Below are 27,867 nucleotides of genomic sequence, written 5' to 3'. Positions count from 1 at the left end.
CACCGAAATCTCAGCTCAGCAATTCAGCATCTCCTCGAGGGGACGAGCAGAAATGGCGGCTTCTTGCGCGCTTTCCTCCCTCTCCCTCTCCGTCTCCGTCTCCTCCAGTTCATCACCTCGCCGGTTCAGGTACCACCACCACCACCACGAAACTGTCCCGAACCTTTACTGATTCGAATCGATATGGACTGATCCCTGGTTTGGCGCGTCTGGTTCTTGGATGGATGCTGCAGGCCAAGGCGCTGCTCCGGGGTGGTGGCCATGGCCAGCGTGGGGCAGAAGGTGTACGCGCCCGGCGTGGCGGTCTCCGAGGGCAATGGCGGGCTGCAGAAGATCGACCTCAAGTCGCCGCATGGGAGGTGATTCTAGTTTTGGTCGATTTGGGATTTGTTCTTTTAGGCGAATTTTTGTTGGGTGAGATTCTTGGAGGGTTTGGGTTGGTAGGAACTAAGGTACAAAAGAGGGAACTTGGTTGTGTTTATTAGTAAAAATGATTGTGTAAGGATTGGACTGCATTGAACTGCTAATGCAGCAAGAGTTGCAGAATACTACGAACTGATTGGGAAAAAAAATATTTACCATTGAATTGCTTTTACTTTCTGAATATCTCTGTGGTTGATAGTCTAAAGCTGATAACCTGATTTCTCTGTGATTGATACGCAAAAGCTAGAAAAAAGGGATGATTTTTGCAATGGTTAACCGGTAGTTTAGTGCTCTTATTTTCTACTCCCTCCGTTTCACGATGTAAGTCTTTCTAGCATTGCTTAGATTCATATGAATGTTCATGAATCTAGACATATATATAAATTATATATATTCATTAATTGATGAATTTAGGCAAGGCTAGAAAGACTTACATTATGAAACAGAGGTAGTATTAATTGATTCTCCGACTGTGAAGATTATGGCAGTGGTTTCACAAAGCTGTAAGGTTCATTGTTCAGAATTTGGAACTGGGAGATGAAACTGTGCATTACTTGAGATAATCATACCGCTGCTATGATACTGATAACTTAAGCATTTATTGTTGCAGAAGGAGGGACATCGGCCTTATTTTTGAAAAAACACACCGATCTCATAATGATTTATTGAAATCCAAAATTTTCCATGGTGTTCAGTGATTAATAAGCCAGTACAAAATAATACCTACTCCATGTTTTAATGTATGACATTTTGAATTTTATACTCGATGTTTGACCATTCTTCTTATTCAAAATATTAGTGAAAATATTCAAAAATAAATCTTGTGCTTACAGTACTTTGTGGGATAAAATAAGTCATAACAAAATTAATGATGCTTCCAAAAAAAATGAAAAAGAATAATAGTCAAATTTCATACCCAAAAGTCAAAGTGTCATACATTTAGATATGGAGTATTAGGAGCCATTGATTTCAAGAGTCAAATAATTAGATGCTAGTGAGTAGTTCAGATTTGCATAATTTATTCCTCCAGTTGGATCTTGACTACCTCTTACCCTTCACAATCTGAGGTTAATTATGTGCTCATTTAATGCATGAAGTGAGGCTGAGATTTATCTATTTGGGGCCTGCGTAACATCTTGGAAAGTCCCCAGTGGAAAAGACGTCCTATTTGTCAGACCAGATGCTGTGTTCAACGGGCAGAAACCCATCAGGTTGGCTCTGAAGTTTTGGATAGATCATCTGGAGCTTAAAAAATATTATGCTAACCATGTTCTTTTTCTGAAACCAGTGGTGGAATCCCACATTGTTTCCCCCAATTCGGTCCTGGTCCCATGCAGCAGGTTTGTGAAACCAATTCTATGTTGTAGCAATTCAGATAGGAAAGGAACTAATATTTTTAAATTCTGATAACAGTGTATGACCAAACAAACTTTGATACGCCAATTGAATAGTAGCATGTTTCATATTGATGTTGCATTCAATATGCTCATCAACCTGAAATACATGTAGCAACAAGTTATGCTGTGGATCCCAAGTTAGCCTTCATTCTTATATAGTTCCTCTAGATGAGTTGGTTAGGTGGCTCAGGTCCTAGGTTCGACTCTCCATGGGAGCGAATTTTAGGCTGGGGTTAAAAATCCCCTTGTTTGTCCCATGCCAAAGCATATGTCTAAGGCCTGGCCTAGGTCGTTTCCATGCCAAAGCATATGTCTAAGGCCTGGCCTAGGTCGTTTCCATGCCAAAGCATATGTCTAAGGCCTGGCCTAGGTTGTTGGTTGTTCTCACATGGGCATGGGCTACGGTAGACCTTCTACACATAATGCCCGGGGGCTGTCCTGCGGTCTTACCCTAGCAGCTCAAGTATTTTTAAGACAAGTTAATGTTCATGCACATTCGTCATCAACTTCATAAGAATGATTTACGCTGCACCTTTCTTAAGCAAGCAAGTCTAATTTCACCTTTTTACAGCATGGATTTGCAAGGAACATGAATTGGTCTATCACTGATTCAGAAGCTAATGAAGGAAATCCAGCTGTAACTTTGGAACTAAAAGATGACTCTTATAGCCGTTCAATGTGGGATTTCAGCTTCCAAGCATTGTATAAGGTCATACCCTGGTACCGTATTATGTGCTGCTGTGCCTTGTTCCACTATGCAAAAACAGAATCTTGTTAATGCTATTCAACAACCAGAAAAATTGTTTTTCAGGTTGCACTCCACTCTACAAGCCTGTCAACAACCCTGAAAATAACAAATACAGACGATAAGCCTTTCTCATTCAACTCAGCACTCCACAGTTATTTCCGTGTAAGTTGCAGCTTCGTGAAGGAAGCCAAATCACCGTTCTTGAGAAATATGTCATTGTTTAAATTATCACGTGTTTGGTTGTGCAGGCTTCAATTTCTGGTGTTTTGGTGAAAGGTCTCAAAGGTTGTAAGACCCTAAATAAGGATCCTGACCCCAAAAATCCTTTGGAGGGCAAAGAAGAGAGGTCAGCTTGCTTTTTTTTATCAAACAATCTATTGCTATTTCTGATTTTAGTTCATTCCTCTATACATTAACAACATTCGAAACTCCCATGGTCACACATTTTTCCAACCCGCTTTTAACAAGGTTAGAAAAAACATAACCACAATTATTTGTTCCTCAGCCAGTGGCTTGTGTCCAATCCTGGAGTGTTATGAAAAAATGTAATAACACCCCATTGTTCTTGCCTTCTGTTACTAGATTTGTCACTTTTCTATATGGCGCCATGGTACACACTGCTAGGTTCTTGATGCTGTTGGCTGTTGCATTGCTTGACTTTGTGTAAGATGCTTATCATAATTTATATACATAATTCTGATCCACTTCATATGATACAGGGAAGAGGTAACTTTTCCAGGATTTGTTGATTGCGTCTACCTTGGTGCACCAAGTGAGCTCACTCTGGACAATGGATTGGGTGACAAAATTGTGATATCAAATGCCAAGTACGCTGAATTGAATTGTTAAAAGATATCTTTAAACTTCGTGAGGATTACATGATTAAATTGTGACTATTTTTTAAATATAGTTGGTCAGATGCAGTGCTGTGGAATCCTCACTTGCAGATGGAGGCGTGTTACAAAGATTTTGTCTGTGTTGAAAATGCAAAGGTATGACAACTAATAGAAATGCACATAAAATTTCGCTGAAAATTGCTAAGATTTTTTTTATATAATTTGTATTTTTCACTGATGATACGATCAATTGCATCATGCAGATTGAAACAGTACAACTGGAGCCAAAACAATCTTGGGTGGCGGAGCAGAAGATTGAAATAATATGAAGCTAAACAGCCCACAAAGCAGTATAGTACAACAATTATTTTGTTAAAGGAACCTCCGTTTTTCTTTACAAAATTGAATGAAAAGGTCATACCCAAATGTATCATCTTGTCTGCGGCATTAGATGTACTTTCTAAGTGGTTTATATGATAAATAAGTAAATAAATAAACTCAGTTCTCATGCTCATCCTTTTGTAGATTAGCTTTCTAAAATTTTAAGATCTGGTCAATGGCTCAATGCACATCCTGCAAGAAATAAATTTGGAGGCTTTGAACATAAGAGCAGGTTCGTGTTACCACAGTTACCCCCGCGGTAACCACGGTAACCGGGCCCTTCGTGGAGGCTTGGCTTCGGTAAGCCATGATAACCGAATTTAAATTTGAGGAGAATTTAAATATTTTGAGGAAAATTAATGAAAAAATATATGTGGTATAGGTTGATATATAGTGTAGTTTTGTTAAAGAAATTCATGAAAAATTGTATTTCCGGCATAATTAAAGATCATAAACGAGAATTTCAGGAAACAAAATTAAAAAATAGCCTATTGCAAATAATATTTCATAGGAAGATGGTTAAGAATACTTTGTTGTTGAGTCATTATTAATTTGTACTAGACACTATGATATGTAATATTGAAATACAAATATACAATGATGGATATATGAAAAATATATATAGAGAAAAATTATATGTGCATGTTAGTAACAATGGGTAGTAGGTATAGTAGTGACGCAACAATCAAAATGAAGTTGTTACTTGTTATTGGTGTGAATTATTTGGTGAAGGATGATATAACGGTGTATGTTTGTATGTTGCAATATCAAAAATTTAGAAAATGTCATATGAAAATTTTCTTGTTTTCCCTATAACATGTCCTATTTTTCTATGTCACAATATAGTCACAAAATATTTTCCTATTTTTATGTATTTTTTTAGATTTTTTAAAGTTTTTTTTGCATTTGACATCATATCCGCGGTAACCGTGGTTTCGGCCGTGCAGGAAACCACGGTTTCTGCCGTTTTCATGCGTTGTTTCAGCAAATAGATACTACGGCTATCGCGTGAAACCGCACGGTAACCGCGTTTACTGCGCAGTTTTGAATTCAAATTTTTGGTTTTCAAATTCATTACGGTTTTTTGGCGTCCACGGTTACCGTGTGAATCTGCGGTTGCGCGGCACCGTGTTTTGGCAGTTCGCACGGTAAATGAAACCTTGCATAAGAGGACTATGAAACCTTGCATAAGAGAACTATGTATAAGCGAAATGATAGCCTTCTGTTCATATTCTGTAGTGAGACCGAAGGTAATGTTTTTTTGGGTTGTATCTCTTGGCTTTTACACGTGTGTTTCTTAGACTACTAAACAGTGTATTTTTTATAAAATGATTTTATGGTAGTTGGTTATCTCATATTTCTAAAATAGATTTATAACTTTGTAAAAGTTAATTCTATTGTTATAGCATAAAATAGCTATTACAAAAATTAGATAATATTTCGCTTTTCATCTTCATTTAACAAAAGAATGCAGCTGAAGTGTTGCAATCAGCTTATTCTTTTCTGTATGTCAGTTTTCCTGGATGTCCATCTTTCTTTATGAAATATTTATTATTGCCTTGCAAACAGTTCTGCATGCATTCTGGAGTGAAGCACTACTTGTAAGATCCTTAGTTTACTAGATTCAGCCACTGCAAAATTGTTCTCTGCGCCCTCATAAATCATAATCATATATTAAGATCCAAGACTCCAAACTAAAATTAAATGATTTCCAGCTCACTTGGAAATCAAACTAGTTATGCCTATGTTAACTTCCTTTCTGAATGCTGGTTCCTAGTATCGTGCAATCCATTAACAGAAGATACTTGTTGCAAGCATGGGCACGACTAACCGTATCTTATTCAGCAAAATATATGTTACACTTACATCCCAGCTCTCTCTCAATACAGCCAAAAGTGAGAGCAACGAGCAAATAAAAAGAAAAACTAGTTTACACAGCAAGATTACAATTCATGGGGCTCAGTGGCTAAGCCATAAGCTAGTTTGGCCGAGTCAAGTGTATTGGCAAGAAGCATCGCAATGGTCACCGGCCCCACACCGCCAGGAACTGGAGTAATAGCAGAGGCCACCCTCGCTGCTTCTTCGAAGCATACATCTCCAGTTAACCGATAGCCGTAATCACTGGTTGGATCCTAAAATAATAGCATAAGTTGTTATGGTTAAGTAGGCAGAGATAAGTCATGCCAAAAATGGGAAAATGCCCTAGAACTCCAGCATTGCACCCATGAAAAAAAAATCAGTAGGGAGCATTGCTTATTAGCTGTCTAAATCGATTTACATTCAATCATTCATGATATGATGAGATTCAAAATGGAGATAGATTCACATGCAGAATGCCAACTATAATTAGAAGAATTCAACAAGCATAACATTTTATCATCTATTTAGATACTATTGAAAATGGACATGTTAATTAAATAACACCAACCATAGTACAGACTTTGTAAATCAAACATTTATATTCTCATAAACACTAATTTCTTTACCTCAATTGGGTTTGTTCCAACATCGATCACAACTGCACCTTCCTTTAACCAGCTTCCTCTTACAAGATTGGCCACTCCAGCAGCTGAGATCACAATATCAGATTGACGAGTAATCTCTTCTGGATTTGTTGTGAAAGCATGGATAATACTAACAGTTGCATGATGTCTCTGAGGGAAAATATATTGTTATTTGTTACAATAATGTCCTCACAATAATGCAGTAAAACCTAAGGTAATAGCTTTGCTTTACCTGTAAAAGTAAAGAAGTGGGCAACCCAACAACTTTGCTTCTCCCAATCATAGCGACATGCTTTCCCATGAGGTCAATCCCAGATTGGAGCAATAGCTCAAGGCAAGCCTTTGCAGCACAGGGCACAAATAATGGTTTCCGACTTCTAAGGGCAAGATTACCAACATTCAATGGATGGAAACCATCCACATCCTTCCCTAGGCTAATAGCGCTCAGAATCCTTTCCTCATCCATATGCTGATTTATACAAAATCAGCAGGGTTGAATAGATAGCACCATGTTATTGTGTCGATATTGAAAATGGTATAGCAAAGTGTGGATTTAAATTATTGAATCATGACCAAGAAATACTGAAATGAAAACCAAGTAAAAGATAACTGAAGTTGGCTGTTTATTAAAATGAAACAAAAGTAGTTTGCATTAATCATCAAACAAAATATTCATCTGATGGGTGCAAAAGAAAGGTTCCCATAACATTGATCTACACACTAAATCCAAGTTCATGCAGTTGCAACACTATAACAGTTGAGATACCTGTGGTAGAGGTAATTGTACAAGGATGCCATGAATAGATGGATCTTCATTGAATCTTGAAACAGAATCCACCACTTCATCTTCAGTACAGTTCCCAGGCAACTCTGCCAACAAAGATTTTATTCCAACTTCCTCACAACCCTTTATTTTGTATCGCACGTATGATTGAGAGTCCCTTCTATTGCCTACCAACACAACAGCTAGGCCAGGCACATGCCCCACAGCATTTTTCATTTGACGAACTTCTTCAGTGATCTGAAACCTTATGTCCTCGGCAACAGACTTGCCATCAATAATGGTTGCAGTGGACCCATAATCAACTACAAGAAAGACAAATGTACAGGTTCAGAACATCACATCATTAGCATAAGATACCAAACAACAATAACAAAAGGCTCTTTTTCTGACTAATCAATTGTGAAGAACTGAAGCTTCACATTCTTTTCATGGAAATGGAAGTTGGGTCCATGACCATGAAGGGTATCAAACCTAGGAATTTGTCTACAACCTTGCACCAACTAAACCTAGGAATTTGTCTACAACCTTGCACCAACTAAGCAGAAGAATATTGCAGGAACCAAAGAACACACTCTATACTCAACAGCATGTACTCAGGCTTTCTTTCCGGACTGCACCATCCCATCTTTCAGGTGCTTACAAACTACAGCAACCAAGCAGAGCTCCTAAAAGACCAACACTTGCATTCCATGGATTAACATTCTGGTCTAGCAATATCTCCATTTCTCAGGATGTCACCATTCAATAATCAATAGCAACAACGACGAGACTCTGGAAGTGGGTTTCTGCACCAGTCGAGCGAATCACTCAATTTAAGTATCTGCGCCACGCTCTCGAAATTCCATCTAGTAACCCCAAAACCATTTGCATACTTCCAATGGAAATGTGGAATCTCCCAGCGAAATCACTAATCCACGCCTCTTAAGCAAATTTATCAACAAGCTGAGCTCGCAAGCCCCGCTTACCTCCAGCGCCGCTCGGAGGAGGCGGCCGCGCTACGGAGCTCGGGGGCTGGTCCCAGGCATCAGGGATGTCCGGCCCAAGGAGGCGGCTGCTGCTGCTCCTGCTCCGCCTCCGCCGCGTCCCCCCCTTCTCCTCCTCCGTCGCCGGAGTGGCAGCCTCGTGGAGCCCCGCGCGAGGGAGAAAGAAAGAGAGCGGGGTAGCCGGGCGCCGGCGAGCGGCCGCGAGCAGGGCCACGGCGGCGCCGCCCATCTCCTCCGACGAAGCGGCGGCGAGCGCGACGTGCCAGAACCCGGAAGCGATATCGACGGTCGAGCTTTTTTTGGGCCACGTTGGCTCCAGAAGGAGATATTTTGTCGCAATTTTTTTCCCTTTTCTTCCATTATTTTGCAACTCGTATTTTGTCACATTTTGTTTTAATTGTATTTGTATAGTAGAAGTAACATTTTTGTGCCACAGGTTTCAGTTGAGGCATTTCTGAGATAAAATATAAAAAGTATAGAAAGATAGTTTCATTGGTATGTGGCAGATACCTTTTTGACGTCATTATCATGGTATATTCTCAATGGAATCTTTGCCGGATACTTTACAACACTCCCTCCAATGTTACTGTCGCTCTGTATTTATTTCGAAGTAAAAATCCTTTTTGAGAAAATAGAGCATACGACACTTAATTAAAATGATATTCCATCTGTCCTACGTTACAAGACTTTATGTCATATATAAAATATGTATGTGTCTAGATTTATTACCCTATATATAAATTTAGGCAAAAAAAGGTTTTTATAACGTAAAAAGTAAAAAGGATTGAATATATCACTCATTTTTTTTATGGATCAAGTCACCTTAGTACGAAATAGTTCGGTACTAACATAGCATGCTTGGAAGCCCAAATTAAATCCAAAACAAGTTCAAAAACCGGCCCGTGTAGAACTTCTCTTGGATGGGCTGATTTGAGGCCACACAAGAAATATAATAATAGCCCACGACGGTTTCATCCTAACCTCCTTTGTGGAATGCACGGCCGCAGCTTGAAGACGACGCCCGCGTCCCCGCGATGCTCCCTTCCCGCCATCTCCGCTCCGCGGCGCGGCAGAGGAGCCACCGGCCGCCGGGGAGGCTCGACGCGGAGGTGATCCGGCGCAACAAGGCCATCACGGCGCACATGCGCGCGGGCCGCGTCGCCGACGCCGAGCGCCTCTTCGCCGCCACGCCCCACGGCCACCGCTCCACCTCCACCTACAACGCCATGCTCGCGGGCTACGCAGCCAACGGCCGCCTCCCGCTGGCGGTCGCCCTCTTCCGCACCATCCCGGAGCCGGACACGTTCTCCTACAACACGCTCCTCCACGCGCTGGCGGTGTCCTCGTCCCTCGCTGACGCGCGTGGCCTGTTCGACGAAATGCCCGTGAAGGACTCGGTCACCTACAACGTCATGATCTCGTCCCATGCCAACCATGGGCTTGTGTCGCTCGCACGGCACTACTTTGATCTTGCGCCACAGAAGGACGCCGTCTCATGGAATGGCATGCTTGCAGCATATGTCAGGAATGGGCGGGTTGAAGAAGCAAGGGGTTTGTTTCATTCAAGGACAGAGTGGGATGCAATCTCTTGGAACGCACTGATGGCAGGGTATGTGCAGTGGGGTAAGATGTCAGAGGCAAGGGATCTTTTTGATAGGATGCCTGCAAGGGATGTCGTATCCTGGAATACTATGGTCTCGGGTTATGCAAGAAGAGGGAATATGGTGGAGGCGAGAAGGTTGTTTGATTCAGCTCCAGTGAGGGATGTATTCACATGGACAGCAGTCGTGTCTGGATATGCACAAAATGGAATGTTAGAGGAGGCCAGGAGGGTGTTTGATGCCATGCCAGAGAGGAATGCAGTGACTTGGAATGCAATGGTGGCAGCCTATGTTCAGCGGAAGATGATGGATGAAGCAAAGGAACTGTTCGATATGATGCCCTGCAGGAATGTGGCATCATGGAACACAATGTTGACGGGGTATGCTCAGGCAGGGATGTTGGACGATGCGAAGGCAGTTTTTGACACGATGCCGCAGAAGGATGCAGTCTCTTGGGCTGCAATGCTGGCTGCATATTCTCAGGGTGGTTGCAGCGTGGAAACCCTGCAGTTGTTCATTGAAATGGGGCAGTGTGGTGAATGGGTGAATAGATCAGCATTCTCTTGTTTGTTGAGCACATGTGCTGACATTGCTGCACTTGAATGTGGAATGCAGCTTCATGGGAGATTGATTAAGGCTGGTTATGGGGTGGGATGTTTTGTTGGGAATGCACTGTTAGCTATGTACTTTAAATGTGGGAACATGGAGGACGCGCGCAATGTGTTTGAGGAAATGGAAGAGAGGGATGTCGTTTCATGGAATACTATGATTGCTGGTTATGCACGGCATGGTTTTGGAAAGGAAGCACTTGAAATTTTTAATACAATGAGGACAACATCTACCAAGCCAGATGACATTACTCTGGTAAGAATATGTTCCTGGAACATGCCTTATAAGTATATTGATCAGGAAGGTTTCACCCATGCAAGTAGTGCTGCTATGTGGTAGCACACCAATTTTCAGATAACAAAATTCAGTTTATCTCCTATAGATGGTTGACTAAATCTGTAGCAAGTTCACCCACTTTTGATAAAATATTCATTAGAAATGTTAACGGTGAGAACTGACCCAGTTTAGTGAAAAGTAATAATTAAAAAATACCTTGTTTTCTCTTTTTAGTATTAATAAGCAAGAAGTTCTATTCCCTTGTTCTGTACTCATGGTTTATTTTTTTGTAATTTTAACTTTCAGGTTGGAGTGCTGGCAGCATGTAGTCATTCTGGCTTGGTTGAGAAAGGCATTTCATACTTCTACTCAATGCACCATGATTTTGGTGTGACAGCAAAACCTGAGCACTATACATGTATGATAGACCTCCTTGGGCGAGCTGGACGATTGGCTGAAGCACATGATCTTATGAAGGACATGCCATTTGAGCCAGATTCTACCATGTGGGGTGCATTGCTCGGTGCAAGTCGGATCCACCGCAATCCTGAACTTGGCAGGAGTGCAGCTGAGAAAATATTTGAGTTGGAGCCTGAAAATGCTGGCATGTATGTCTTGCTTTCAAATATATATGCATCTTCTGGGAAATGGCGTGATGTGGGAAAAATGAGAGTAATGATGGAAGAGCGGGGTGTGAAAAAGGTGCCTGGATTCAGTTGGATTGAAGTACAGAATAAAGTCCACACTTTCTCAGTTGGTGATTGTGTGCACCCTGAGAAAGAAAAGATATATGCTTTCTTAGAAGACCTTGACATGAGAATGAAGAAAGCTGGATATATATCAGCTACAGATATGGTTTTGCATGATGTGGAGGAGGAAGAGAAAGAGCACATGCTCAAGTACCACAGCGAAAAGCTTGCTGTTGCTTATGGAATTTTAAATATTCCTCCTGGGAGACCTATCCGAGTGATAAAAAACCTCAGGGTATGTGGAGACTGTCACAATGCTTTCAAGTATATCTCTGCAATTGAGGGCAGGCTGATCATATTGCGGGATTCTAACCGCTTTCACCACTTTAAAGGTGGTTCTTGTTCGTGTGGAGATTACTGGTGATGGCTAATTAGATTTCTAGTGCAATGAACCCCTGAAGGATCTGTGGTTGACAACACAACAAAGATTAAGATCTTACAATTCAGGCTACAAACAAAATATAATAGGCATTCTGATGACTCACTTGCCATGTCACCCACAGGTTTTTTACTAAACCACCATTTAACATGAGTTGGTGTCTGTTCCATGATGAGTGAAGAGGTGATACCTAGACAAAATCATAATATACATGAGCATAATTCCAATGTCATGTGATGGACTGGTGGTAGCTCAGCTCAACAGTCTCAAGGGAAAAGTTTGCTAAGGCATGTTTAGATTGGAAGAAGTTTTCACAAGGTGTTAGTCCTGTCCTGTAAGTGTCAGCTTAAGGTACCAATTGAACTGAGATGTACTGAAAATCAAGGGTCATAGTTGTGTTAGTTTTAGGGCACCAAGAAACCATAAAATTATTAACTACTTTGTTTTCCTGTTACCAGATTAGCAATCGAAATCAAGGATGATGTAAATATCCAGTGCAAGTATTCTCTGTTGAACTCAAATATTGGTGTTGTCAAAGCAAGCAGAAGATAGCAACAATGGATATGTTGTTACTCCATCTCTGTGAAAATCAGCATGCCAGAGAAATGCAGTGCCTGATGGGCTTGCAAGAGCAATTGGTATTCACATAAAGATTCATCATTGATGCAGCTAAAATTTGCATGATATATCAGGTGTGGCTATCAAATCGTGAGAATAAGAAATTGTCTGTGGAACATATCATGTAGGTATCTGTCAGGTTGTTATCATGGTGCAAGAAGCAAGTTGTACAGTGGTTGAGTATGTGTTGCCAAGCTGAAGATTTTGTTCAGTGAAGTCTAACAGTGGAGGCATCTTCAGATCTCCAGCTCTATCTAGTGTTGTAAGTTGTACTCCCTCCGTTCCATATTATAAATTTTTCTGGGTTTGCCTAGATTCATTTATGTATCGATGTAAGTGTTTTGTATATGTGTCTAGATTTTTCAGCACGCATATGAATCTAAACTAGAAAGTCTTATAGTATGTATCGGAGGAAATACGTTTTTTCTTACAGTATTTCATCAAACTGGTTGCTTAATTCATATACTTTCCCTCAAATTTTACATGGAAATCATATGAAAAGTAGTCGTTGGTTCCTGGCGATCTGATCATAAATAAAACCATTTCAATCAATGTTTAAATCACGATTTGCAGTTTCATGGTATTGTGCCCAAAAGCCACAATGTCGTAATACCCTGCAGTTTTTCTTTCTGGAGCCCCAAATTGACACACTAGAAGAGATTATCATTTGATTTCACAGCTACTGATTTAGAACAATGCCCTCTATTTAAAGAGCTGTGTACAAAACATGCTTTTTACCCACACAGCAAACAGAACTGTGCGCGCACGTCTGCTGAGTGGCAACCTGTACAGAGCCTAGAAACCACTGATTTCCAGATAGTCCTTTTTTTTTCCTGCTCTGTAGATCACCCTGCACATGGCCATATGCTCTCTCCCTCTCAAGGTTTCTTCTCGTTGGGCAGAACCAGGAATTGAATCAATGAAAGTATCAGGAAAATTTCCCTTCCTATGGCCTGAAACTGAACTGAAGAAGGAACAATGGCCTGCCGATAGTAGTAATCTTTCTTGAACAGTTGAACTCAAATATTATTTTTGGTAAAACAAGCTGAAGTTGGCAGATATGGATATTTTGTTATGCCATTTCTGTGAAAACAAGGATGGCGGGTTTGATGGGCCTACAGGAGCGGTTGGTGCTCACGTAAAGATTCATTATTAATGTAGCTAAACTTATCATTAGTAATCAACGAAGATTTTGTCAAGTGAATGGATCTTCATAATCTTCAGCTGTCTCTATTGATGTAAATTTTCCTTGGAATAACTTTATCAAACTAGTTGCTTACTCAGTTACTCCAATTCATTATACTTTGCCTGAAAGTTTACATGGAAAGCTTAAGGAGGATAGATGCTGTGTTGGCTCATGGCAGTTTGATAAAACAAAACAATTTCAACCAAGGGTTTGAATCGTGACTTTTACGGTTTCATGGTTTTGTTGTGTGCCCAAAGAGCCGTAAGATCACAACAGCCCCCAATCTTTCGTTCCAAAGCCACGATTTTTTTTACACATGACCCTATCATTTAACCTCCAAAACCGAGGTAGTGCTATGACAGCCCATGATTTAAAACACCTTCCTGCAACATTCAACATCTTTGTCTTCGTTTAGAAAGCCTGTTAGCCAGACCGCAAGCAGAGACGTGCACGCACGCACACTGATAACAGAGTACCGTCATCTTGTGCAAAAACTACTCTTTCCTTCCACGTACGCCTTCCTAGGGTTCGGCAGTTTTCCCGCTGAGAGCAAGTTCAATAGTATAGCCAACTACTGTCTCCAATTCATCTATAGTCAATCTAATAGCAAATTCATACAATAGTTACCTATAAAGCATCAATACATGGTCACACATGTCATACATACATTTTGTCTTGGAGCGCGTGTGCAGCTGGCTACGAATTAGTAGTCCACCTCTCTTCTCTCTCCTCTTTTATCTCTTTAAAATATGCTTATAGTTGGCTTATAGTCTGCTATTGTACATGCTCTGAGGCCTCTGCCGGGGGACTTTCCCCTATAGAGCCGAGAGCGGGAAAGATTTTTCTCCGTGAGTTCAAAATGTATCGGCTCACTAGAATTTCTATATTTAACATTTAATAGATCTATAGTTATGTTGTTAGAGCATCTATCTATAAACTAACTCTAGTTTCTCATCTCCTCTCCTTTCACTTTATGTCGTTGCCGTCCCTCGACTCCACGAGTCCATCACCGCGCCACGCTAGCCTGTCATGCCTCCATCACGTGGTGACCACTGTCGCCGCCCTTGGCTTGACGTCACACCCTCGTTGTGCACCCACAAGACCTCGATTCAGATCGAGGCTATTCTTAACCAACTCGACCCCAACCTATTATGTTATCAAAGCTACACCTTGCTTAACCCTACACATAAAGACAAAGGTTTCTTGACGTTGTGCAGAGCTTGGAATGAGTTGCTGGCTGAAAATACATATATAATAAACTTTCATCCCTAGCCTAAAAAACTAAACTGAGAAGACAAAACAATGACATGCTACGGAGCATAAGAGAAAGGTCGGATGGACGTATGGGAACGAGATACTCTAACATTAATCAGATGAACTCAAGCATTGACATGTGAATTCATAGACGATGGAGCCTACATGTCAGTCACAACGTCCCTATAACTTTACATCAAACAATCTGTTTAAATCTGTTTATAGACTTATGTCATTGGGTGTGTCTAAAGAGAGAAAAAAAAACAAACCTGACCTGACAGCTCTTGCTATTCCAAGGGGGGTGGGGCCTCCCTCTCCCTCTCCTCTCCAACGAGAAACAAACGTTTTGTTTTGTTGTCTCTTCCACCTCCCGCTTCCCCCTCGCCTCCTCTCCTCTCGCCTCTCCTCCTCCTCCTCCTCCCCCCTCCTCCATTCGCTTGCGGTGCGGGGAAGCGGTTCGTCGTCGTCGGTCGTGGGGGGCGGCGATGGCGTACAGGGCGGAGGACGACTACGACTACCTCTTCAAGGTGGTGCTCATCGGCGACTCCGGGGTCGGCAAATCCAACCTGCTGTCCCGCTTCACCCGCAACGAGTTCAGCCTCGAGTCCAAGTCCACCATCGGGGTCGAGTTCGCCACCAGGAGCATCCGCGTCGACGACAAGGTCGTCAAGGCCCAGATCTGGGACACCGCCGGCCAAGAGAGGTCCTTTTTCCCATTTTTTTTCACCCCCTTTTCTCTCGCTTTCATATATTGCGGTGCGTCCTGCTTTGATCGCTTCGTCTTGTTGGATTGGTTCAGCATTGCCACCAGGTTCATGCTACGTTTCTTTCAGGAAATTAGACTTTTTTTTCGGTAGGATTCATTAGGAAATTCAGAGGTTATTTTAGGTGTTCAGTGTTCTGTCTTTTGCATAATTCAGGGCTAAAACGATTAATATTTAGTAGGCACCAGAATAATTAATATTGGTTTAAGACTTTCCTTTTGATGCCTGCATTGTGCTAGTTGGGATCAATTGTGTTATTTGTGTGTAATCAGGAAAACAATGGCCTTTCTTATGCAATCTTTATCTCTCACGCGTCATTATATTTTCCCTGTAAAATCCTTTCTTTACATACCTTTGAATGTTATGCGGGGGGCATTCTATCTTCTGCAAAGAAAACGTCCTGTGTGACTAATGTTCTGACAGAGATTCTAGTTTATTTTCCACAATCACTGTCGAGCAGTTTTATTCTGCACCTGCATTGGTGATGTCCTGTTGTTGTTGCCATATATTTGATATTTTGATAATTTGTATGGAAATTTTATATGATTTCAAGTCCTACTGTCTCCTCTCATTGTATAAAAAAAATTTGTCCTGTTACAGCATTTGTTTACCTTTATGGCTCTAAATTAAACCCTGTCTTGCAGTTGATCGTTCACCTTTAAATAGTATATACCGTGGGTGGCCGTCCAATAACTATTAAGTCATTGAATATTCCCTTTTTATTTATAGCTTTATGCTGGTGTCTGCAGCATTACTCTTGTGTCATTTACAATCAAATGGCTGTGCCTACTGTGGCTTAAAGTGCTTCATGCATTTGACATGCATTAGCAGTCTCCTTTAAGATATAATACTGGTTTTACTGACAATATTTTTTATAATAGTACATGGTATCTCAGTCGCATGTCGATAGTTTCTGTGCTCAGGACTTGTTTAGTTCCTAAATTTTTTTTCCAAAAACATCACATCGAATTTTTGGACACCTAAATAAAGCATTAAACATAGATGAACCAAAAAATTAATTGTACAGTTATAGAAGAAATCTTGAGACGAATCTTTTGAGCCTAATTAGCCCATAATTAGCCATAAGTGCTACAGTAACCAACATGTGGCTCAAAAGATTCGTCTCGCGGTTTCTAGGCTAGCCGTGAAATTCGTTTTTTCATTCGTGTTGAAAAACTCCTTCCAATATCCGGTCAAACATTTGACGTGGCACTTCTCCCAAAAATTTTTTCAATCTAAACACCACCTCAGTATGGAACTGAAGTTTCTCCTGTACTCCCTCGACAGGTATCGGGCGATCACAAGTGCATACTATCGAGGGGCTGTTGGCGCACTTGTCGTGTACGACGTGACACGCCATGTGACCTTTGAGAATGTAGAGAGGTGGCTGAAGGAGCTTCGAGATCACACAGATGCAAACATTGTCATGATGCTTGTTGGCAACAAGGCTGATCTGCGCCACCTCAGGGCTGTATCGGTTGAGGATGCCAAGGGTTTCGCCGAGAGGGAAAGCACATTCTTTATGGAAACTTCGGCGCTGGAGTCCATGAATGTAGAGAGTGCCTTCACTGAGGTGCTAACTCAGATCTATCGAGTTGTCAGCAAGAAGGCCCTCGACATAGGTGATGACCCTGCTGCTCCACCGAGAGGACAGACCATCAATGTTGGTGGCAAGGATGATGTTTCTGCTGTGAAAAAGTCTGGATGCTGTTCATCCTAAATCCGTTATGTCCATGAGAAGGAACCATATGCTCACCTGATCATATGATGAGTAACTAAAAAGATGACTTTCTTTTGCTGCCTAACCTGGTTGTCTGTGGGATTGTAGTGTTACATCAAGAGATTCTTTAGAAGTTGGGGGTGTTAATCCCAGGTTGGGACAAAAAGCTAACTTTCAAGTGTCAGTAGTATTTCATGGTTTGCATTTGTGGTTTCTTCATGGTGTATTATTGTTCCATGTAAATTGACAGGAGTTGAGATCCTACCCCCACCTTCACCACATTACATACCCCAGTAAAATGTTGTTGTAATTTGATTTATCAGACTAGCTGATTGGCAGCAAGTGTTTTAGAAGGGTTATATTCTGTAACTCCCATCCACAGATGTACAAAAATTTGCATCCAAAGTACAAGCTCTCTTACCAGGCTGTATATTCCGGTACTGAAGCCTCTGTTTTAAGACAATCTCTACTATTTCTGCATGGCTGGATGTCCGTAGACTAGCATTTATCATTTGTTAGAGATCCCCACCAGCTCCTCTATCATAGAAATAGAGGATGAAGAGTAAAAGTTGAGCTTAAGTAAAACATCAATCTTATCATCTATTTTTAGATGTCATCTATATTAGGAGAGAGAAATTCTATATTTAGATGTTATCTCCGATTCTCCAAATAGATATAGAGGATACCATATATAGATGACCTGCTAAAGTACAAAGGGATATGAATGCTGAAGTACAAAGGGATATGAAGGATGAAAGTGTTTTAGATGATCATCCAAATAAAGATATAGATGACCAAATTTAGATAAGTTGTTGGGATACTCTTACATGTCTCTGCTTTCCTATATTACTACAGATTGAACGATAGTAGTACCTACAAGAATAATTTTTCATTTAATCAGTATTAATAGAGTGGAATGATCAGATGTGATCATCGTGAGATAACGTCTGTTGCAGTGTTTGAATGACTCTTCAAGAGGCCGGTAGTTGATCTTTCATTATCTTAAAAAATAAATTGCCTGTCTTACTATGAGTAATGATAATGCCTTAATGATAAAGGAAATTTAATTCTTCCATTTTTCATTCACCTCGACACAATAATTTTAAGCTATTATGAAAACCACAAAAAAAATATGATATCGGTACGATCAGTTAGGGAAATTATTTCAGTATCAGCAGCTGACAAGAGAAGCCGGGGAGAAGGCCACCGTGTTGCCATGGCCGGCTCTGCCTCCCCTAGCAACGGCTGATCTCGCGGCGGCCACAGGCCGCAGCGCCGCCGCGGCCGCCGCCTCCTTGTTCCTCGCCGGCGTGAACCGGTGGTGGTGCAGCGGCATGGAGTTGGTGTCGAGCCGGTGGAGCACGGCCACGGTGAGCACGGAGCAGGCGAGCATCGGCACGGGGCCGAACACCCACATGAGCAGCGCCGTGGCGAGGTAGAGCGCGCGGAGCCCCGCCGCCCAGAAGTTGCCGCCGCGGACCACCGCGCGCTGCGCGTCGCCCACCGGCGGCGCGTCGGAGCCGGCGAGCGCGCTCATCAGGAAGCTCGCGTGCACGTAGTACGGCGCCGACTGGACGAAGCAGGTGAAGGAGGCGAGGAAGCAGGCGAGGAGCGCGACGCACTTCACCGCCGCCGTCGCGCGGCTGCCGTCGCCGTAGACGACGACGCCGGCGCCGGCGCCCGCCCCCGGCGCCGACGAGCTGCTCACCCACGCGCCGACCAGCGAGCCCAGCGCGATGCACAGCGACGCCAGCGTCGTCGCCGCCGAGATGTTGTCCGAGATCACGCCCAGCGCCAGCGCCGACTCCTCCGGCCCCGCCGTCTGCGACATTGCAAGAACCAAAAACCTTCCATCACCATGCAAGGTCGAAATCAAAACAAGAAACAAACAAACTAAAACGATCGAAGAAGACGATCGACCTGCGCCATCATGCGCTCCACCCAGGCGAGCTTGTTGTGATTCTCGTAGCCGATCACGGTGGTGTGCGGACGCCGGAGAATCCGGTGGAGGAGGAAGAGGTGGTACCCGATCATGGCGGCCAGCCCACAGGGAACTAGCACCAAGTCCATGGAGTCCTTGCCAACAAGCATCATGAACTAGCTCTCTATCTCAAAATTCTCAAACCTACCAACTGCACTGCTAGCTGAATTTGCTGCCGATCATATGCTGTTCTTCTCTTCTCATCTTGATTTCTTGGCCCTTTCTTCATGGCAGAATGTACAAACTGCACTTGCCATTGCTTACATAGCAAGGCTAGTTAGCTTGTGAGTGTGTGTGTGTGTTAACTGCATTTCTTGAGTAATGGACACTCGTTTTCATACTGTCCGTGATGCTCGACAGTTGCTTGTGGGTTTTAGCAGAAAGCTAATACCTAACTTTTCACTTCTGTTTATACTTATAGACTAAAATTTAAATTTTTAATCTTAAATGGAGTTGATTTTAGAGTTTATTCGCCGAAAATTATTTTGCAACTTTGATTTTTAAATCGCTAAGAATATATATATAATTTTTCATTCATAAATTATTTTTCTTTTGTAAATATGTTTTTGATGTGGCTTTGATCGAAGAGAAGAAGACAAGAAGAGGAATGCATCTTCTCAGGAAAAGGAAAGAAACAAAAACTGTACTTTGCAGTTGGGAGAGTGGCCTTTGCTTGCACTTAAGAGCATCATGGTACTAGAAGGAAGAATCATTTTCTTAATGAACTTCCTCAAGCCAAGTCAGCTGCATGGATCAAAGTTGCGTACTTTTTTGTTGTTTCAATTCGTTTTCGTGCATGTGCTGCGTGTTCTGCAATATTTTGGCCCTGAAATTTGGGGGTGAATCTCACGAGCAAAAAAAGGGTCAAACTAGCTTGCACATGTGCATGGTTTGGGCCGTTAGGCCCACCGTTCGGCGTGATCATCCTTTGCATTCCGGAGATCTTACAAGCAATCGGACTAGTGATCCCAAGGCCCAATTAGGCTAATTCACTACTCCCTTCATTTCATAATGCAAATGTTTGATTTTCTTTTCTCATAATGTTTGATCATTTGTATTATTCAAAAAATTATGAAAATATCATTTATTTTGCTTGTAACTTACTTTATTATTAAAAAAACTTTAAACATGACTTGTCATTTTTATATTTGTACTAAATTTTTAAATAATACGAATGGCTAAATATGGCAACCAAAAAAGTCAAACAACTTACATTACGAAACAACTTACATTACGAAACGGAGGAGGTAGTTGTACTTTTTAATTAACACGACACATGTATAGAGATATTTGTGCCCGGTTTAATTTTCTTTTAAATTTTGCTAGGAGAGTAGTTCCTAAAAATAAATTGAATTGAAAGTGTGAAAAATGTTTACAGGCCGTCGACATTCTATTTGAGGAGAAAAAAACATGTTATTGTTTTTTTCCAATTACGAGGGAGAGGCAATAATTTCACATCAACACATACACGTCCGCAAGTGCCAAAGTGGCTGTTAGCGCACGCAACCAAATACTATCCAAAGTCCTAAAATAACTTTTTTTTCACTAATTCTACATAAAAGCATAAAAAGTACTAGTATATTCTTCACTTTTTTATTGTCCTCAATTTATCTACTCGTATTTATCTCTCACTTTCACAAACTCTAATGTAATGGATGGAATCATTTTTGGAGAATAAGATGATAAGATGAATAACGTCATCGTTTCGCTTATAATAAGGGTGAGAGAACAGCCTTATTGACTATTAAAAATAAATTATCGGTAAAACTTTTGCATAGATATTTTTATTATTTAAAATCAATACTACAAAATAAACTATGGTAAAAAAATACCCTATAGGAATGAGAAATTGTATTAGGCATGACCTAAAGGAATCATACGGAAAAAATTGCACAAAAGCAAATGTATTGACGTTTGAACAAATGAAGGGAATTTTAATATTGTAGTTTTGTATTCGTATATGTGATGTTAGCCAATATTTAGAAAGAATGAGACAGATGGAGCCCGCATTGTTGGCTGGGTAAGTAACCAAAAATATAGCGCATTGTTGGCTGGGTAAGTAACCGAAAATATAGCAAATGATTAACATATTATTAATTAATAACTATAAAAAATTGAAAATAAATTGATATAATTTTTTAAAACAACTTTTTTTACAAATTTTTAAAAAAACATACATTGTTTAGCGGTTTGTAAAACATATGTGCAAATACCGAGAGAATCAGGCTTATTAAGTGGGATGGACCAAAAACGGCGGGAGCAGTATAAAAATTAGTATTTCTTGCTACTAGGATTTTTATAGCTATTTAATGATATAAAGAATGAAATTAACTATTACAAAATTGAAACTCTATTTAAAAAATGTGATAATGAACTTAAAAGTAATAATTTTTTAAAAAAAACGCATCGGTTAGTATTTTGAGAAATGTGCTTATAAAATTAGAGAAATAATCTAGCATAATCTGTAAAACTAGAGCAGCCCTAGGCTTTGATACCTTTAAAAAAAAGAAAATTACAATGATGTCATTATAATTTTATTATATTAGAGATATGCCATCCTGATCCATATGTCATTGACTCATGCGGGTCCCATATATCATTGATATCTCAATAACATATCTCTAACTTTACAAAATTATAATAATATATTTATAAATTTTTCTAAAAAAACATAAAATTTCTCATTTTATGCATCCTTCTGGTGAGAATCTTGCTTGCAAGGTGCTGCAACCTGCAAGGAATCTCCAGCAGACTGAAACCATACCTCTTTCTGCCACGCCTCTCTTGCAACGTGAGCTCAGGCCACCGGTCAGTTGCACACGGCCAGCAGTGACCGGTTTTGTGCTAGGCTTGCGATGCTAGCCACAAGATCTATGGAAAAGGAGCTCCCAATCCATCTTGTTATCTACGTCAGATTGCAGTGTCACATCCTACTCCTACCTATATGCAGTAGATATATGATCATTCAAGGGAGCAGGAGTCCGCCTCCTCTCTTTGCCCTTTGAGTCCAGCTCTATTTGCCCTTTTTCCTTGTCCTCCGTGTAGCAAGGGCATACACAGTGCTATACGGTGACACGGTGAAGAGTCTCAACTATCCACGTCCTAAATTCCTCTATAGCTGTGTTCCAACTAAGCTCCCCGTCCTAGATTCCTCTATAGCTCAGATAGAGTTGTGCTCCAACTAAGCTCCTCCTGCCCTCTGCAAGATACACATTCCTCGTCAGGCTTTTTGGAAAAGAAAGCTGATGACTTTGTCAGAGAACCGGTACGGAGAAGCCGCCACCCCTGATCTAGATTTGGCGAGGTGAGGGGAGAGTGTCGCCTGGGTGCGCCTGGCCGCCGAACTCCTCTGCCGCCCGGACATGCTCCGCCGGCCGCCGTGATGCGCCTAACGCGCACCGAGCTCCGCCGCGGGGGCTGTCTCCGACGCACCACAGCTCTACCGTGCCCTTGAGCTCTGCCGTCAAGGACGTGGTCGTTGCCAACTCTACCATAGGGACTGCCTTCGACACGCCGCCGCCGAGATGTGCCCTTGAACTCTGCCGCCGGGGACACGGTCACTGCCAGCCTCCGATGCACTGCCAGGACAACCGAGAGAGGGAGAGGAGACAGAGAGACCGAGATAGGGGGAGAGAAGAGAGAGGAAATGTAAAGTAGTAAAAAAAGAGTAAAGTTTTTGTGGGATCCATCTAGAACCCCGTGCACTGTGGTAAAAGTGTCTTATGTGTAGTCTCGTCCTACGTGACATGTCTTTCTCGTCTAGGGGTACTCAATCGAAGAGTTTCAACTATGCATGCCCTTAGAGTCTACTTGCCATATTAGTATGGATCGTTTCCTTACAAAGGTCCACGGAGCCCTTAGAAAGCAGTATAGGGAGGAGAGGTGCCATGTGACTAGGCTTGTTGGCATCAGATCTGTCGAACTCTGGTTAGTTTCGCAAAGCTCCACCCTATGGACGCAACTAGGACGTGGCAGTCGCCGAGCTCCATCGTGGGAAAGCATCGCCGGGACACGCCACCACCAAGCCATCGGGATGCATCGCTTCCCGAGATCCGCCGCTAGGACGCACCGCTTCCCAAGATCTACCGCGTAGACGCATCCGCCTCCAACCTCTGCCACCCCGACGCGCCGTCGTCGAGCACCGTCCCCGAGCTTCACCATCGGGACGCGGCCACCGCTAGCTTCGTCACGGGGACGTGTCGCCTTCGACATGCCACTGCGGAGCTTCGCTACTAGGATAGCCGGAAGAGGGAGAGTATACCGAAGAAAAAGAGGTCTCCAGAGAGACCGAGAGAGAGGGGAAAGGGAACAGAACAAAGAAAAAGAAAAGTTTTTGTGGAACTCACCTGAAACATCGTGCACTATGAGAGAACTATCCTATGTATAGCTTCATCCTACATGACATGTCTGTTTTGCCTAAGACCACTCCATCGAGGAGCTTGCATTATGGTTGTCCTAGTATCTCGGATGCATGGTACGATGGTTTTGATTGGTTAAGATGAGATTGCTTTTGATAAGTATTAAGGTGAGTTTGAGAGCAAGTAAAAGAGAAAAAAAAGTAGAATGATATCTAAAACGAGATAAGTTATTTTATGGTTAGTTTTTTATTAATTATTACAAATTAATGAAAATCTTAAAACCAACTTAAAATTTAAGATTGGAAATTAAATTTTAAATGTATATGAAAAGACGGGGGTACTCTCTGCCTCTCTGGTGGTAAAAAGACAAACGTGCAGTGGGTAAAACCGTAAAAGGCAGGGCGAAGCATCAGGCCACAGGCTGAGGCAGAGGCAGAGGCAGCTTCACATCACAAGCTTTGAAGCGACGCAAGCAAAGAAAGCCGGAGATGACCAGATTCGGAGAGATGGATGCTTGCTCTTTCTCCATGCCTGTCTCCCTCTTTCCCTGCTCTTCTCTCCGGCTGGAGAACCAAAATTTTACTGCTACTCGGCCCGTTTCACGTATTAGCTGTAGTTTAGAGGTTAATGTATATTGTTTATTTGTATGTATAGATCGAATATTATTCATATAAATTACGAACGGACCTGTATCTTAGTGGTTACATATTATTAGCATATGAGGTCCTGGGTTCAGTGGGAGACGATGTGCCCGTCGACAACGAGGCGTCCGTGGCGACTTCGAGGTTTCTCTAGATTTGCCGGCCAGTTTTCGGAGGTGCTCATAGCGGGATTTGCGCGCGTGCATTCTTAGAAAAGAGTGTACGTGTGTTGTGAGCATCTGCGTTATACTGTTTTTTCATAAAATATATATATATATATATATATATATATATAATATGCTTTTAACTTATAAGATAGAGGTGCGACATGGTACGTTTTACTGGGACTCAACGGTTTTCATAAAAGCCCGTTTTGAACCGGTTAAAAGTCCTAGTACCAGATTAGATTATCGTGTTGTAAACACGGTGTATCTGGTGTTTGAACAATAGACCAACACATGCTCCCTACGATCATGTGTGCCAAATATGTTGCTCTCTGCGTCTCAAAATATGAAAATAGGACCATGTTTTGATCATTTTTCTACTTACATTGGTGAACCGATGCGAAAGAAAAAGAAAAAGATTTAACTTAAATGTTCGTAGCCAGCTGGTACCCAGTGGGTACTGTATGGTCCGTGTGCCGTGTGCACTGTAGTAGATGCTGCTGCAGTCTAGCTCGTACGTACACGTTACCTGCAGCAGGTGAGGTCGCAACAGAATTTGAGCAAAGCTATACCGATCCATCAGAAACTGCCTCCCAACTTTAACTGAATTTTCCTGGGCCGTTTCTTACCAATTTTCGGCCTACTGTATATTACTCATTCCGTTTTATTGACTTTTATATTTACCTTTGATAATTTATTTTATTTAATATTTTTTAAATATGTAAAAGTATAAATCATGCTTAGAATTTCTTTAGTAGTAAATCATTCAAAACTAAATAATTAATAATTATGTAATTTTTTTAATCAGTCGAATGATTAAATATATACATAAAAGTAAATTGCATCAACTAAAAAAGGGAGTAGAACGTACATTTGAAAATCAAATAGAAACGGCAGAAATTAGGAAGGGCGCGGCATGTTCACAATCCTAAGCAAATGCTCAATTGTGTTGTATGTGTATACATGCTTCACGTATTGGAATTGGTACGGCAATCATGGTTTGCGTAAAATTTGAAACGCAGGACATCACAATCTATAGTAACCAGAATAAATCCAGCAGGCTTATCTTTTTGCTTATTCTCATGTTTATTAGCCAAAATTTAAATTTAAAATAGATTTTAGAATTTTCATCGTATTTTATTTTTCAGTCTCGATTCTTATATAGATAGAAACACCTATATAAAAGTTTTATTAATAAATTATTTTTTATTTATAAATATGTGACCAAACCATCACCTGGATTGCCAACACTGCAAAAGATCCGTTACCAAAGACATCACCAAATCATATTTAACACCAGCTAGCTGGATTGGGAGCTTTAATGATTGTGACAAGAAGTCTGAATACACTTGAATGGATTTGGGATTAAATGATATCACAGAGCCTACAGCTCCAATGCTTCGTAGCCCAGGATCAGCTGCAGTTGCATCTACGAGACTACGACAGCTAATAGATCTAAAGCAGTATTTATTTATTCCTTTCTTAAGTTCCTTATAATTATGAAAAATATTATAAATAGGATTAGAATAATAGCTACTATGTTACTCCCTTTGTCCCAAAATAAATCAATTTTTCATTTTTTACCTATAATCTTTGGCTCTTCGTCTTATTCAATTTTTTTTCTGATTGATATTTTTGTTTTTATTAGATGATAAATCATGAATAGTATTTTACGTGTGACTATTTTTTCTCTAATTTTCTAAAAATTTTTCAAATAAGACGGATGGTTAAACACTGGGCACAGAAACTGAAGAATTGGTCTTTTTTGGGACAGATGAGTATGCTCCTTTTGTGTTTGTAGTCTACAAAAACACGATTATTTTTTGGCACATACTATCACCATACCAAAATATAATCAATATAAGGTTGTTTAAAAAGGGGTAAATTTCTTGTATACGCATGTAAACTTACTCAATCTTTTCTATACCCCGAAATTTATCTGATCCTTTCCATACCTCTGAAATTTTAATTTGATCCCTTTTATGCCTTTGCCGTTAGATTTTCCTTTATTTCACTATTAATTTTGTGACAAATGACTTCAATGCCCTCGTTCTTTTAGGATTGAATATAAGCTTAGAAACGATTTAATTTTTTATTTGAGTGTATAGTATGTGCATTTTACGTAACTAATGAAATGGACATAATTAGTGCGGAAAATTTTGACATAAATTTTAAAATAAAAAATAATATATTAATTTTTATTTGAAATTTAATAGGACAATATATTTTTTTATCGGGAACACTCTTAAAAAATATTGTGAACATTGGTAGCCCTATCTTTATATACACTCCTTATTTTTATGAATTTTAAAACAAAATAAATACATAATTTTAAATTTTATTATCTACAAATAATTTTTTCATAAACAATGTATCTCATAACTACTAGTAGTCTCATGAGATAAACATTTATATTTTCAATAATGTAATTCATAAATTTATATGTTTATCTAAAGGATAAAATGGTTAATTTTATAGAAACTAGACGTCCAACTAACGGTCAACTGACGGGAGGGGTATAGATCGGATCAAAACCAAATTTTAAGGGTATATAAGGAAGTAAGCAAAATTCAGGGGCACAGAAGAAATTAGCCAAAATTTGAGGTGCATACAAGGGATTATCCCTTTTAAAAGGAGATTAAGTTTAAGAAAAAAAAGACTATTATGACTCTTGATAAATAAGAAATGGACGGAGACAAGAGGATATGTGGTAGGGGTGCCAAGGTCTGGGTACTGTACTCGACGAGCATGTATATATAATCATGTCTTCCTTTTCGCCTGATTGGCTCAGGCCCTATTTATTTTCCAAAACAAAAATATTCACTGTTACATCGAATATTCGAACATATGCATATGCATAGAGTATTAAACATAGACGAAAAAACTAATTATGTAGTTTGCATGTAAATTACGAGACAAATCTTTTAAGCCTAATTACGCCATAATTTGATAATATGGTGCTACAGTAAACATTTACTGATGATGGATTAATTAGGCTTAATAAATTTGTCTTGCAGTTTTCTGGCGAAATCTATAATTTATTTTATAGTTAGACTACGTTTAATATAATTTAAGTGTGTGTCCATATATCTAATATGACAATCAAAACTAAAAATTTTCACCGGCTAAACATGCTCTCGGTATGGATCCATTTCAACTGATCCTGGGCTACAAGCCTACAAAGCATTGGAGCTGTAGGCTCTGTGATCTCATTTAATCCCAAATCCATTCAAGTGTATTTTCAGACTTCTTGTCACAATCATCAAAGCTCCCAACCCAGCTAGCTAGTGTTAAATATGATTTGGTGGTCTATGTGAATCTTTGGTAATGGATCTTTTGCAGAGTTTCCAATCGGGATGATGGTTCGGCTAAACCGTATATTTGCAAACGAAAATAATTTTTCAATAAAATTTTTATATATGTATTTTTAATGATCTAAATGCCAATAAATTTTAGTAAAAAAATACAAAGATCAACTCTAAATTTAAGACTAGAAATTCAAATTTTATCT

The 27,867-nt window shown here is 40.5% G+C and overlaps 5 protein-coding genes across 9 annotated transcripts; 3 read left to right on the top strand and 2 right to left on the bottom strand.

Annotated features, from left to right (window-relative positions):
- Positions 1-14: 14 nt before the first annotated feature.
- LOC102712384 (putative glucose-6-phosphate 1-epimerase) lies at positions 15-3,834 on the top strand. Its single transcript, XM_006660479.3, has 10 exons — positions 15-129; positions 234-359; positions 1,521-1,634; positions 1,712-1,763; positions 2,392-2,529; positions 2,632-2,730; positions 2,817-2,914; positions 3,288-3,395; positions 3,479-3,560; positions 3,668-3,834. Exons 1-10 carry the CDS (start codon positions 53-55, stop codon positions 3,731-3,733), a joined length of 960 nt encoding a protein of 319 aa, XP_006660542.2. The 5' UTR covers positions 15-52; the 3' UTR covers positions 3,734-3,834.
- Positions 3,835-5,604: 1,770 nt separating this feature from the next.
- On the bottom strand, positions 5,605-8,383 carry LOC102712106 (bifunctional protein FolD 1, mitochondrial-like). Its single transcript, XM_006660478.3, has 5 exons — positions 8,039-8,383; positions 7,056-7,375; positions 6,522-6,758; positions 6,272-6,439; positions 5,605-5,917 (listed from the first exon to the last, which is right to left on the bottom strand). The coding sequence occupies exons 1-5, from the start codon at positions 8,283-8,285 to the stop codon at positions 5,729-5,731; spliced, it is 1,161 nt and encodes a 386-aa protein (XP_006660541.1). The 5' UTR covers positions 8,286-8,383; the 3' UTR covers positions 5,605-5,728.
- A 673-nt stretch (positions 8,384-9,056) lies between these two features.
- On the top strand, positions 9,057-13,149 carry LOC102711828 (pentatricopeptide repeat-containing protein At4g02750). 5 transcript variants are annotated; one of them, XR_005812414.1, is made up of 3 exons: positions 9,057-10,521; positions 10,849-12,550; positions 13,109-13,149. XR_005812414.1 is itself a non-coding variant. In XM_006660477.3 (2 exons), the coding sequence occupies exons 1-2, from the start codon at positions 9,091-9,093 to the stop codon at positions 11,653-11,655; spliced, it is 2,238 nt and encodes a 745-aa protein (XP_006660540.1). In that variant the 5' UTR covers positions 9,057-9,090; the 3' UTR covers positions 11,656-12,619. The 5 variants fall into 5 exon arrangements, 1 of the variants encoding a protein (XP_006660540.1); XR_001551015.2 differs by lacking the exon at positions 13,109-13,149 and having other exon boundaries at positions 10,849-12,004; positions 12,129-12,619; XR_001551014.2 differs by lacking the exon at positions 13,109-13,149 and having other exon boundaries at positions 10,849-12,021; positions 12,129-12,619.
- A 1,945-nt stretch (positions 13,150-15,094) lies between these two features.
- On the top strand, positions 15,095-17,679 carry LOC102711558 (ras-related protein RABA1f-like). Its single transcript, XM_006660476.3, has 2 exons — positions 15,095-15,431; positions 16,780-17,679. The coding sequence occupies exons 1-2, from the start codon at positions 15,214-15,216 to the stop codon at positions 17,210-17,212; spliced, it is 651 nt and encodes a 216-aa protein (XP_006660539.1). The 5' UTR covers positions 15,095-15,213; the 3' UTR covers positions 17,213-17,679.
- A 173-nt stretch (positions 17,680-17,852) lies between these two features.
- LOC102713300 lies at positions 17,853-19,525 on the bottom strand. The gene is made up of 2 exons (XM_015840812.2): positions 19,133-19,525; positions 17,853-19,034 (listed from the first exon to the last, which is right to left on the bottom strand). The coding sequence occupies exons 1-2, from the start codon at positions 19,304-19,306 to the stop codon at positions 18,384-18,386; spliced, it is 825 nt and encodes a 274-aa protein (XP_015696298.2). The 5' UTR covers positions 19,307-19,525; the 3' UTR covers positions 17,853-18,383.
- Between the last annotated feature and the right edge of the window lie 8,342 nt (positions 19,526-27,867).

The sequence above is a fragment of the Oryza brachyantha genome, chromosome 9 (assembly GCF_000231095.2).
Source record: "Oryza brachyantha chromosome 9, ObraRS2, whole genome shotgun sequence".
NCBI classification, from domain to species: domain Eukaryota; kingdom Viridiplantae; phylum Streptophyta; class Magnoliopsida; order Poales; family Poaceae; genus Oryza; species Oryza brachyantha.
This window is presented reverse-complemented; position numbering and strand designations above follow the sequence as displayed.

What these genes read in the sequence shown, in the direction of transcription:
- LOC102711558 (XM_006660476.3), top strand. Translation starts at nt 15,214, where the DNA reads ATGGCGTACAGGGCGGAGGACGACTACGACTACCTCTTCAAGGTGGTG. An exon ending in GACACCGCCGGCCAAGAGAG is followed by an intron (nt 15,432 to 16,779) that starts GTCCTTTTTCCC and finishes CTCCCTCGACAG; the next exon opens with GTATCGGGCGATCACAAGTG.
- LOC102712384 (XM_006660479.3), top strand. Translation starts at nt 53, where the DNA reads ATGGCGGCTTCTTGCGCGCTTTCCTCCCTCTCCCTCTCCGTCTCCGTC. An exon ending in CACTCCACAGTTATTTCCGT is followed by an intron (nt 2,731 to 2,816) that starts GTAAGTTGCAGC and finishes TTGGTTGTGCAG; the next exon opens with GCTTCAATTTCTGGTGTTTT. An exon ending in TTGGAGGGCAAAGAAGAGAG is followed by an intron (nt 2,915 to 3,287) that starts GTCAGCTTGCTT and finishes CATATGATACAG; the next exon opens with GGAAGAGGTAACTTTTCCAG.
- LOC102713300 (XM_015840812.2), bottom strand. Translation starts at nt 19,306, where the DNA reads ATGATGCTTGTTGGCAAGGACTCCATGGACTTGGTGCTAGTTCCCTGT. An exon ending in TGGAGCGCATGATGGCGCAG is followed by an intron (nt 19,035 to 19,132) that starts GTCGATCGTCTT and finishes GCAATGTCGCAG; the next exon opens with ACGGCGGGGCCGGAGGAGTC.
- LOC102711828 (XM_006660477.3), top strand. Translation starts at nt 9,091, where the DNA reads ATGCTCCCTTCCCGCCATCTCCGCTCCGCGGCGCGGCAGAGGAGCCAC. An exon ending in AGCCAGATGACATTACTCTG is followed by an intron (nt 10,522 to 10,848) that starts GTAAGAATATGT and finishes TTTAACTTTCAG; the next exon opens with GTTGGAGTGCTGGCAGCATG.
- LOC102712106 (XM_006660478.3), bottom strand. Translation starts at nt 8,285, where the DNA reads ATGGGCGGCGCCGCCGTGGCCCTGCTCGCGGCCGCTCGCCGGCGCCCG. An exon ending in TACAATTACCTCTACCACAG is followed by an intron (nt 6,759 to 7,055) that starts GTATCTCAACTG and finishes TGTATAAATCAG; the next exon opens with CATATGGATGAGGAAAGGAT. An exon ending in CCACTTCTTTACTTTTACAG is followed by an intron (nt 6,440 to 6,521) that starts GTAAAGCAAAGC and finishes ATTTTCCCTCAG; the next exon opens with AGACATCATGCAACTGTTAG.